Genomic DNA, 11,629 nt, shown 5'->3' with positions numbered 1-11,629 from the left:
TGTTGTTTTTTTCTTCTGTCGATCTCCTGATCATCCCCATTGGCCTCAGCCGCTTTGCTTTCACTCCGAAGGCCTTTCCCCCCCCCAACACCTTGTTTCTGGGGGGTCGACTCTCCTCACCTCCACGCCGGCCACGTATCCCCAGGAAATGCCAAATCCGCAGCGGTGCGTCCTTTTGCGTAGGTGAAACACTCAAATGTTTTGCCATGAAGATATAGGTCATGTCTTTTTAACAAACAAGGGTTGGCAAAGGACGCCTAGCCCTTCTATTGACGGCAGTGTTTGTAATGGCTGTGCCAGAGGGTTCTGGAGGTGGGGGTATACAAAACAGCTGGCAAGCCAAGCATTGTGCCCCTCTCAGGCTGGGGAGGGGTGTGTTTATCTCATTGTCTTTTTTAAATGAATGTGAAACCTGCTGCAGGTTTTTGTGTGTGCACGTACGTGCGTGTATGTGTTTAATTCCTATGGGAGTAAAACTGCTTTTGCTCGAGTGAGTGTATACGTGAGGGAATTAAAAAGAGTTGACACTGATTATGAAATGAAGGTTTAGCCCTGAATGATGACCCACCCACATCTCCCCTTTATGGGGCTGTGGTCCAGGGTTTCCTGCTCTGCCTTCGTGGCAAGGCCCAGCTTGCCTAGGATTTGGGATGACACAGCCGGGCCCTTCCCTCCATCTTCCAGAAGTGTGCAGCTGGGATTTTGTAGGAACTGAGAAACTCCCTTCCTTCCTGCCCAAGTCTGCTGACGTCCGGCCCAGATCCACACGGGGAGGTTGGCATTGAATCAGCAAAGATGGCCACTCCCATCCTCAGCCTCCTGAAGGATCTGATCCTTTGCTGTCTTGCTAGAGGAATCCAGCGAGTTGACTAATCCTCCTGTTTGTGGATCTTCTTCACAGCTGGCAGAATGGGCTCGGGGGTGGGGTCTCCTTTGATGCAAAAAGAGCAAAGATGGAATGGTTGCTAATAACCTCCAGTTTGGTGCTTTCTTAGTGTGCTGGTCATCAGAAAAGTCAATGCAACTCATTTCATAGTTTTCAAGCAAGTCCCACGTAAAGAAGAATCTCAGCAACAGAGTAAAGGCGAGGCATGTAGGGATCTGGATTGAGAATAGGTTGCTTGCTGACTTGTTTCAACCGTGTGCTTGTAGCCCAGTGCCTTCTCCCTTTAATCATGTTCCCACGGGGCCCTGCATGAATATCAAAATTAGACCAATGGTCCCCAATCGGGGGGGGGGTTGTCCCCAGAGGTTCTCAGAAGCCTTCACCACAAGCTGTGTTGGTCAGGATTTCTGGGAGTTGTAAGCCAAGAAGCTCTGGGGAACCCAGGTCAGGAGCCAGAGGTAGGACAACTGAGCTTATAGCACTCATGTGGTCGTCCCCCCCCCCCGGCCCGGTTGCAAAGTGATGATACTGAAAAGATTTCATCTGAAGCAAAGGAATGGTGAGCTGGCAGGGGCTTCATCGCTTCCCCTCTTCAGTGGCACTGCCTGACATCCTTCCACAATGCGAAATTTGTCCCGTGGGCCTGTCCTATGAAGGTGCAATGAGCGGATGGGTCAGGGTGATTGTCTGCAAGCAGCATCTGACCGTCAGACCCTCTTTCATCAGCCGCCTCCCATCAGAGACACGGCAATTCGCCCTTTTCATATCCATCCTTTATGCCGGCTTGTCCTTTTTGACTTGCATATGCACACGGGCTTCAGAGTTCAGCCCAATGCCGGAAGAGAACATTGGACCACCTTCTGTCCGGACCCTATGTTCCACCCCCATAGTGCTTAAAGCTCTCGCTGGGCAGTTTACAATGTAACTATGCAGGCTACACATTAACACCACCAACCAACCCCGCAGCAAACTTGACACGTACTCAGAAGGATGGAAAGCTGAGTGAACCTTCAACTGCAATTTAACCACTGTGCCATAAGTTATTTTTAAGGGTCATTTGAAAGAGAAAGGCAGAGTTAAAAATACTTTACATAAACAATAGAATCAGTAATAGGCTTTTTTTTGAAGTTTGCTATTCTCTGTTCAGACCTAAGCCTGGTTCAATTTCTAGGCCATCCCATGGACAGACATAAAGTTTCTTTTTTTCAAAGGCAATGGAAAAAATATTAATGTGAGAAGTTACTTTTTAACAGCTTTTAATGAATAGGAACCTTTTATTTTTTTTAATCACTATCAAGGCATAAAATTGGTGTGAAAAGAGCACTGTGCTTGAGTTGGGGGAAAACCCAGAAAGATACAGTAAGTGTAACTTCTAAAGGCGGCCAGTTGAAAAGGAACTGTAAGCCAGGCTGGCTGACGGGGACAGCCTGGAGACGGTCCCTCTTTTGACCCTAAGCAGAGTGTACTCATTCAGAGACAGCCCTCTGTTCGGTTTTGAGTGCATAAAAAAAGAGCAGCAGAGGAAAGCCGCAGTGGGGCACCTCCCGCTTCTGGCATCTTCTCTAGTGCCGGTGAACTTACAAGTGGACAGAATCCGTTTAATCGTGGCACTTATGGGAAAGGTCCCCTAATGGAGCTTCAGAAGGTAGGAGATAAAAATCAACTGATGGGGAAGAGAGGGGTGTGACCAAGGATGTTGGGGGGGGCGTTCTACCCATTAAGGGCCTGATGAGGACACACTGGCCCACGTTCTTTCTAACCAGTTTATCCTTCAGAGAGACCCAGTAAAGACGAAAGCACCTCTGAAGATTTAAAATCAAACTTACAGAACCCCTAGCTTGGTTGCCCTCTCGAGACCTGACTGATACGTCAAGAGAAGGAGGACTCAAGACAACGCTGGGTTGGCGTCTGACAAAATGATCGACACAACAGCAGATCTGAAGGACAGACAGTGGTGAACACACTCAAAATATAAATCATTTATTATGCTCCATCTAAAGGCAAGTGACTACCTTCCTTGGAGGTGTTCCTGGCAGCGGCCGCCGCAGCCACAAACGGAAATTAATAGAACACTCTCTTCTTTGTAGTCTTTAAAAAGCCCAGTGGGTCGCTGGTCCTCCAGAATCTTCCCGAAACCATCCCTCCTTTTCTCCTGCTAAGCTTCTTTCACAGCCAACGCCAGGGGACCCCGAAACCTTCCGTAATGCCTTCTCCAGCCTTTGTCGTTTAAAACTCTTGAATTCTTTGTGAGAAAAGCAAACGGTTTTTGGTTGGGAAAGATATTCGAGGAAACTTTTGCGTTGGATCCGGTTGGTGGTCTTCCCAGATTTCTTGCCCCCCCGCCCCTCACAAAACCAAGATTTTGGTCAAATCCCAGGGAGATCTTTCCTGGAAGGAAGGAAGGAGGAAAGCCCTTGGGGGAAAGATGCTTGCTTTCCCAAGGAAGGTGGAGCCCAGCAGAGGGGGAAAATAAATCAGCAGCCAGCAGGAGACGGAGCGAAGTAGTAGACGGCGAGGAGAATGAAATACACCATCACGAGAACGGTCCCTGGGGTGGGAGAGAACACAGAGTGCATTAGCACTGGAACGGCCACAAGATAAAAGCTTATCATTTTGGAAAACTCTCCCCGTAAGAATTTGGTGCACTGCCCAAAAAAAGATGAATTATCATCCAAAGCTCGCTTTAAAAAAATCTTTACTGCTCCAATACTGCTCCTGCATTTCTGTTGTTTTGGGGACCACACAGCCTTTTCCTGATTTTTTTTTTCCTGGAAAGATTTAATGAGGCTTCGATTCTCTCCCCGAGAACTTGCAAATGTTCTGTTTTTAGTCAAAACACCCAGAAAGCTGCCCCTCTCCAGCTAGCATGGAGATGGTGCCCCCCCAAGTAACTTTTTAAAGCTCTCGGTGTTAATCTCATTTTCTTCATTTACTTATTAAAAACCTTTGCTGATCATCCTTCTGCCTAGCAGAGGTCAAAAGGCCTAGTTATAATACGTTAAAGTGACTGAAGCCAGATTTTTTTTTAAAAGCAGAATCCAAACACGATCAACACAGTTTTAGCTGCCTCCTGGGAGCTCCAGAGAAGGGCAGCCATCCCAAATTCTCTTGGGAGGGAATCCCTCAGTTAAGCACCTGATCTTTCACACAGAAATACTCAGATAGGTCCAGAGCCCTCCAAGTTAAAAAAGACTGTATTCTCAAAGGCTTTCACTGCCAGGATCTGATGGTTGTTGTAGGCTTTTCAGGCTGTTTGGCTGTGTTCTGGAGGTTGTTCTTACTAATGTTTCACCAGTCTCTGTGGCCGGCATCTTCAGAGGACAGGAGTTAGAACTCTATCTGTGCTCCAGTGTAGTGTGTGGGATAGTTGAGTATTTTTAGCTAACGTTAAACTCTCGCTAACGACACCCATCAATCACAGTGACAAATCATCTCTCCCCCTTATCACAACAATACACCCACAACAACAAAAACTCGCTGATCACCATAATCACCCGATCTCCTGAAAAGGACAAAAGCTGATCCCACAGCTACAAATACTCAACTATCCCACACACTACACCAGAACACAGAGTTCTAACCCCTGTCCTCTGAAGAGGCCGGCCACAGAGACGGGCAAAATGTTAGGAAGAGAAACCTTCAGAACACGGCCAAGGAGCCCGAAAAACCTACAACCATTAAGAAATACTCCTCTTCAAGTTCTTCTTTAGAAGACTCTGCTAAGAAACACATTTTGGTTTGTCACTACAGGTTCTCAGAATGTTTATTTTCACACTCAGGAGACTTGCCAGTGTGTGACCACAGGGCCTCTAAAATGGTTAAAAACAGACACTCCTCCCAGTTAACTTGTGATAAGAAGTACAGTGGTGCCTCGCACAACGATTGCTTCATGCAACGATGAATTCACACAGCGATGGGTTTCTTTGAGGAATTTCCCCCATCGTTTAACAATGTTCTCTGTGGGGGAATTTCACTTAACGATGTCCCTTTTTCGCTCCTGTAAAAGTGTCTTAAACTATTAGAAACCTGTTTTAAATGCTTGCAATCGTTAGCCCACCTCCTGAACCCTATGCAAACTTAATTTGGTGTTGTTCTGAGTCGTTAATTTTTGGTGATTTTTAAAATTCTCCATTGAAAGCCTTTGAATGGTCCGTTCAAAGGCTTTCAATGGAGAATTAAAAAAATCACCAAAAATTAACGACGACTCAGAACAACACCAAATTAAGTTTGCATGGGTTTCAGGAGGTGGGCTAATGATTGCAAGCATTAATCTGTTCCAATTGGAACGGAATAACCGGTTTTCAATGCATTCCTATGGGAAATGGTGTTTCACTTAACGATGTTTTCACATAACGATTTTTTAATGGAACCAATTAACATCGTTAAGCGAGGCACCACTGTACTGATCTTTTTTGTCTGTCTATAGAATCACAGTACTTTGGAACTGGAAGGGATCCTAAGAAAACATTTAGTGCAGTGGTTCCCAACCTGGGGCTACCCAAGTGTCTTCTTGGACTGCAACTCCCAGAAGCCTTTTTCACCATGAGTTGTGCTAGCCAGGGATTTCTGGGAGCTGAAGTTCAAGAACATCTGGGTGACCCAAGACTGGGAACCACTGCTCTATTTCAACTCCTGCCAGTGCAGAAAAATCCACAACTCCAGCATCCTTGACCTCCAGGGATGGAAGATCTACCACCACCTTTGAAGGCTGTCCATTCCCAGGGTTGAACCGCTCTTTATCATCAGGAAGTTCATCTGAAGGTGCAGCCGCCTCCCCCCCCCAACAGGCATCCGAACCCGGCTGAAGAAACCCCAAAGCCGTTACCTTGGAAGTAGTCACACTTGCCGTCCATAAAAATATAGTTCATGAGAACCACGCTGAAGATGCTGGCGTAGACATGAAGGTCACTGAAGACCAGGATGAATCCAGTCGGCTGGCAAGAGAGAAAGAACACGGGAGTGAGTGAGTGAGTGACTGGCCAATGACGAAAAGAAGAGGGTTAGCCTTGTCAAAGAAACTGGTCCATCCGGCCTCTCCAACCCAAAACAAACACCTAGTTTAGGGTACCTGGTCTGTGCAAGTGTTAACATATCCCCCCAGTTTGTGGCAAATATACAGGACCCCCAGATCCACAGGGGATTGGTTCCAAACCTGCTCCCCTGCGGACACTGAAAACCAGAGAGAACAGTGAACGGTACTTAGCATGGTAAAAGGAAAAACAAACAAAAGGCGTATTTTCATAACGTATTGCCAGACATGGCCAATAGAGGGAGCCAGAGAACCATGCTAGGCATTTTTCAAAAACAAGAATCGTAGCATATTCTCTGGCTCCATCTAGTGGTCAGTTCTGGTAAACAAATTGTGAAAATACATGTTTCTACTTTTTTTCTTTTACTATTTTTAGTATTTTCAGACCGTGGATAAGTGAAACCAAGGATATGGATTGGGCGGATACAGGGGTCCTTCTCTACTTGGGTCAAAAATGGAGACAACCAACAGTTCTCTCTGTCCGAAGTCGTCACATGGTTCTCTACCTTCCTGAATCTCCACCACACATAGTAGGATCACAGTGAGCCTAAATTGGGGGTGGAGAGAAGCCCCTTCCAAAGTCATATGGGGCAGAGGGCAGCGTGTGGCTTTTGGCCCAGACGTTTCTGATGGCCGTGGGGCTTTTATCTCCACTGACATCCTACTGCTGTCAGTGAGAGGCTGTCAATGACACCAGCTCCAAAGTGATTTTGGACGCGGGGTGGCTGGATGGGCTTGGGAGAACCGAAGGGCTTCGGATCCAGGAAATCCAAGACCACCTCTAGCCAATCCCACGTTGAGCCTGCCATCAGCAGTTGCTATTCATTCATTAAGTTGTGTCCGACTCTTCGTGACCCCATGGACCAGAGCACGCCAGGCTCTCCTTGTCTTTCACTGCCTTCCGGAGTCGGGCCAAATTCATGTTGGTTGCTTCGATGACCCTGTCCAGCCATCTAGTCCTCTGTCGTCCCCTTCTCCTCTTGCCTTCACCCTTTCCCAACATCAGGGTCTTTTCCAAGGAGTCCTCTCCTCTCGTGAGATGGCCAAAGTATTGGAGCCTCAGCTTCAGGATCTGTCCTTCCAGTGAGCAGTCAGGGTTGATTTCCTTCAGAATGGATAGGTTTGTTCTCCTTGCAGTCCAGGGGACCCTCAAGAGCGTCCTCCAGCACCACAATTCAAAGGCATCAGTTCTTCGGCGGTCTGCTTTCTTTATGGTCCAGCTCTCACTTCCATACATCACCACTGGAAAAACCACAGCTTTGACTATGCGGACCTTTGTCAGCAAGGTGATGTTTCTGCTTTTTAGGATGCTAGGTTTGTAATCACTTTCCTCCCAAGAAGCAGGCATCTTTTAATTTCGTGGCTGCTGTCACCATCTGCAGTGATCACGGAGACCAAGAAAGTCATCAGCAGTACATGAATAAAAATTTCTGGAGGAAGGAATAGTGCTTCCTCTTATCCCACTCCGGTCCCCAGACCAGGAAGCGAATGTGGTTTTTCGATAAATTAAAATTAAGAAACAGACATCCCAGTTTAGGTAACCCTCTACCCGGTTTCTCTAAACACGGATGGCAAAGCTCTCCTTTCCCTCTTTTGAAGTCTTCATTTCCTTTTGGAGCCGTGGAAAAGCAGAGGGAAAAACTCAGTAACGTTTGTTTCTCCAGGATGGTGTTTGTATACACAAGAAATGGTTATTAATGGCTCTCTTAAGACCCTGAAACAGTGTCTCAGATGAAAACAGGCTGGTTCCTTCTTGAAGTAAACAAAATCTGTTACCAAAACATGCCCTTTTCCCAGAATAAGATAAATAACAAAGAGAAGATGTTTTGCCTTCGTTTTGAGGGGATATAATTATTATGGAGTACAGTAGGGACCTCCATCCAAGGGATCAGTATCAGCGGATTCACTTATCTTCTGGTTGAAAATATTAAATAAAAAACCCAGAAATATGCATTGATATGTATTTCCAAAACATAAAGACCAGACTTGGCCACTAGAGAGATCCACAGACCTTACAACATATAGGGTTTGTTATTATCCACAGTTTTTGGCATCTACAGGGTGGCACTTGGAACCGATCCTCCAGATACTGCAGTCCTACGGCACCTTGATTTGGCCCTTGGTCAACAATGAACTGGCCTAGTAATGCCGATCAGAGTTGAGAAGACAGGGCTTGGTAGCCCCATCTGTATGCTCAGGATTACAATCCCCATCATCCCCTGCCCTCAGGCTTCAAAGCCCAGCTCGTCCTCCACACAGAGGCGGCTTCGCCTTGCCCTTACTTACGTAGAAGACTGTAAAAAGCACCACAATAGGTATTTGCAACATGCAGACCTGGACAGCAATGCTGTTCCCGATCTCGATGCTGGAACACAGAACAAACATGAGGAGGAGGTGAAGCAGGCGAGTCCAGAGGCCCGGGATTTCCCCAGAGGCTTCAGGAAGTCAGAGCGGCCGGCTTCCCAGCTTACAGAAACAACTGCGGCGCAACACAGTGGAGAAATACAGTGGTGCCCCGCTTGACGATGAGGTTTTTGCGATGGCTATTGTGATCGCAAAACGATGTTTAAATGGAGAAAATTTGCTTTATGACGATCGGTTCCCTGCTTCGGGAACCAATTATTTAATAAACGAAGATTTTAAAACAGCTGATCGGCGGCTCTCAAAATGGCTCCCCGCTGTGTTTAGGACGGATTCCTCCCTTAACAGACACAGGAAAATGGCTGCCCTATGGAGGATTTTCGCTGCGCGATGAGGTATTTCACCCATTGGAATGCATTGAACCAGTTTTCAATGCATTTCAATTGGATTTTTACTTTCGTTTGACGATTTCATTCTACAGCAATTTTGCTGGAACGGATTATCGTCAAGCGAGGCACCACTGTAAATGGGAATTAATTGCCAGGCACGGGTTGAGGCCTCCCCAGTAGTTCTGCTGCCTGAGGCCGAACAGCAAATCACATTCTCTCCTGTGACTCAAAAGGGCCCAGGTTTCGAAGCCAGCCAAAATGTTTCGGAGCCTGAACCCGAAAACGGCCCATGGCCCGAGGCAGTCACTTCCCCATGCCTAAGAGCACCCCTCTTTCTTTTCTTTTCTTCTGAGGTGTGCTGAGTGTTGGGCTAGCAGCAAAATGCCAGAGTAGAAGTCTTGTGTCATCCAAAGTGGTTTGGAGCTGCCTGCCGTGTAACCGTTCCCACAGTCAAAAATGGTTTAACAATTTTAAAAGATATATTTTTAGCCACTAGAGGTGCAAGAGAGCACCTCATTTTTTTCCTTGAAAAAGCTATACTAATTTTTTTTTTTTGCCCCCAGTTTTTAAATCTCATCGTAACCACCTTCTGGGCCGCACACCCTTCTTCCCTTTTAGCCTTGCGCACCTACATCGGGCTTCAGAAGTTTAAGAGCAGCCCTGTGAGGCTAGCCCCAAAGCCTGCGCTGTACACGATTCTGTTCCCCTACAACGCCAGCCAGTCTGCCACGGAAGCTTAACCGCATTGTCTGGCTCATGGGAGACCCTTTCAAACATCCTCCTGTTAAGCTTTAGTTCAGAAAACTCAGCATCCTCTGGTATTTGCACACCGGCATTAAGATCAGAATGCTGTGTCACATGAAGAAAAAAAAAAAAACCCAGGACCATCTTCCCGAATATGAAGTAGGGTTTTGTTTTATTTTTCAGACTACAACTCCCAGAATTCTCTAGTTCCTTGGAGGATGCTGGGATTTGTAGTCCACCCAACAAGGCCTCCCAAATTCTGCCAACAGCTTTAGGTCGAAGGCTCTCAAAACCAGGCTCTTATGACGGACCCACCTCAAGCTGAGGTTGTTCTGCAAGGCAAACTGGATGCCGTTGACAATCTCTGGAAGCTCAGGAACCATGGCTAGCACAGTGACCCCGATGAAATACTGGAGAAAAAAGAAGGGTTTGTTGACAACTGACGGTTTGTTGACACATACACTGCCTGGCACCTCCCTGGAGGAAGAATCTTAAGAGTCATGGAATCACAGAAGGCCCCTTCCAGTCACTTCATAATTCTGTGATTCCATGATTATGGGATCTGGAGACCAAAATCGTATTGGCCTTTCTTACAGCTGCATCACACTGTTGGCTCATGTTCAGCTTGGGATCAACAACAGTGCCAAGATTCGTCTCATTCATAGCATTACTGAGCTAATTTCCTTCTCTTACAATATTTATTCTCGAAATACAAGTAGGGTCAATCAAAATAGAGCAACTGAAACTTAAACTAGAAGGCATACAGACCTACCAGACAAGTTCAGTACAAGTTACAGACCTTATTTAAAAAAAAAAAATTAGTACAGAACACAGATTTTTGGAGGCTAGTAACAGAGTTCCATAATTTTATCCTTTCATAGTGTAAATGGCAGTATGTCAACAGAAAGGAAAATCACAGATCCTATATATAAAATATTGGACTGATCTGTTATGGAATATATAAATATATATAATCTGAAAACAAATTGAGAACACACGATTTATGAACCTTTTTAATACAAAGTAAAGCTCGATTCAGCTGAAATCTGTAGACGGATGACTACAGTTGATGTACTACTTTGCTTTGTGAAATGTTCACTGGAATCGACAAACATTGGTAAGAAAAGAGATGTACTGTAAAATGTAGATTTTTAAAATTTAAAACCAACTTATTTTTCAAAAAATAGACTTAATTCCTTCAACACTCCACACTTGAGCAATCAGGCTTGCAAACGGAAGCCCATGTTTACCTTACAAAAAAAAACCCTAATTAGCAATCTGAGAACAGAACCAATCTCTTGCTAGAACAGCTATCTTTTATGGAAGCTACGCATCTAATGATGCAGTAACTATTTTCTGGTTTGGCCTTGCAAGCGCCGGCCAGTTCTGTCGTAGTGTGCTGAGCTAATATGCATATGTGTTGTGCTCAAGGCTAATGGGGTACAACTTTCAGGCATTTCATCCTGCAAAGTTAACTAAAACGTAATGCAGTTACTTCTGGGATAATGTAACTGCCTCCAATTCCACAAACAGATCATGATCGGAGCTCATGGTCCCCCAAGGGGAAGGCCCTGTTCCTCAGCCCATGAGGCATCCTTAACAGTAAATAGTTACTTTTTGGAACCCTGGAACTGTAACTCATGAGTTCTTAAAAAGTAATGTCTCTGCCCACATTTTACCTGCGACACTGGCGAGTTGTTCAGGATGGGGCTGATGTGCTCCGTGGCCAAGTCGGCACAGGCAGACATGCCGAGCGTGGCCACGAGGAGGATGATCATGGCTCTCCAGCGTGACCAGTGGACCACTGCACTGTGATGATGGCCGGGACCTAGGAAGGACACAAGAGACATGAAGCTCGGGGAACGGACGGCCACCTGTGAGGCAGGGAGAAAGAAGGACCCAAGGACAAATGAAATTGTCTTCTGTGTTGGAGAACTCGTTGCCCTTCCTGGCGGCTCAAAGGCACCTTGAGTGAAGAAGCACAAACGGGTCACAGAATCCCGGTAGTCCAGCCCAGCCCCGAGAAACACGCCCGGGACTACAGCCCCCAGAATTCCACAGCCCGCATGGGTCAGGGAGTTGAGCACCTCGTGGCACCGTGGTTAAACTGCAGTACTCCAGCCAAGACTCTGCTCACCACCTGAGTCTGATCCAGATGGGCTCAGGTAGCCGGCTCAGGGTTCACTCAGTCTTCCATCCTTCTGAGGGTAGTAAACTAAG

General features: G+C 46.3%; 1 protein-coding gene across 2 annotated transcripts in view; it reads right to left on the bottom strand.

The window, feature by feature from the left end:
• Nucleotides 1–2,850: 2,850 nt before the first annotated feature.
• LOC110070124 (uncharacterized) overlaps nt 2,851–11,629 on the bottom strand; it is a 36,553-nt gene continuing 27,774 nt past the window's right edge. The window contains exons 16-20 of one of the 2 annotated variants that reach the window (XM_020777767.3): nt 11,089–11,237; nt 9,725–9,819; nt 8,202–8,280; nt 5,712–5,820; nt 2,851–3,434 (exon numbers count right to left, since the gene is read on the bottom strand). In XM_020777767.3, coding sequence (XP_020633426.3) covers nt 3,361–3,434; nt 5,712–5,820; nt 8,202–8,280; nt 9,725–9,819; nt 11,089–11,237 — 506 coding nt within the window. In that variant the 3' untranslated portion in view covers nt 2,851–3,360. The remainder of the gene's footprint in view (nt 3,435–5,711; nt 5,821–8,201; nt 8,281–9,724; nt 9,820–11,088; nt 11,238–11,629) is intronic. The other variant, XM_078376531.1, reaches the window with a different exon arrangement.

This window comes from Pogona vitticeps, chromosome 5, assembly GCF_051106095.1.
Source record: "Pogona vitticeps strain Pit_001003342236 chromosome 5, PviZW2.1, whole genome shotgun sequence".
Lineage (NCBI taxonomy): Eukaryota > Metazoa > Chordata > Lepidosauria > Squamata > Agamidae > Pogona > Pogona vitticeps.
This window is presented reverse-complemented; position numbering and strand designations above follow the sequence as displayed.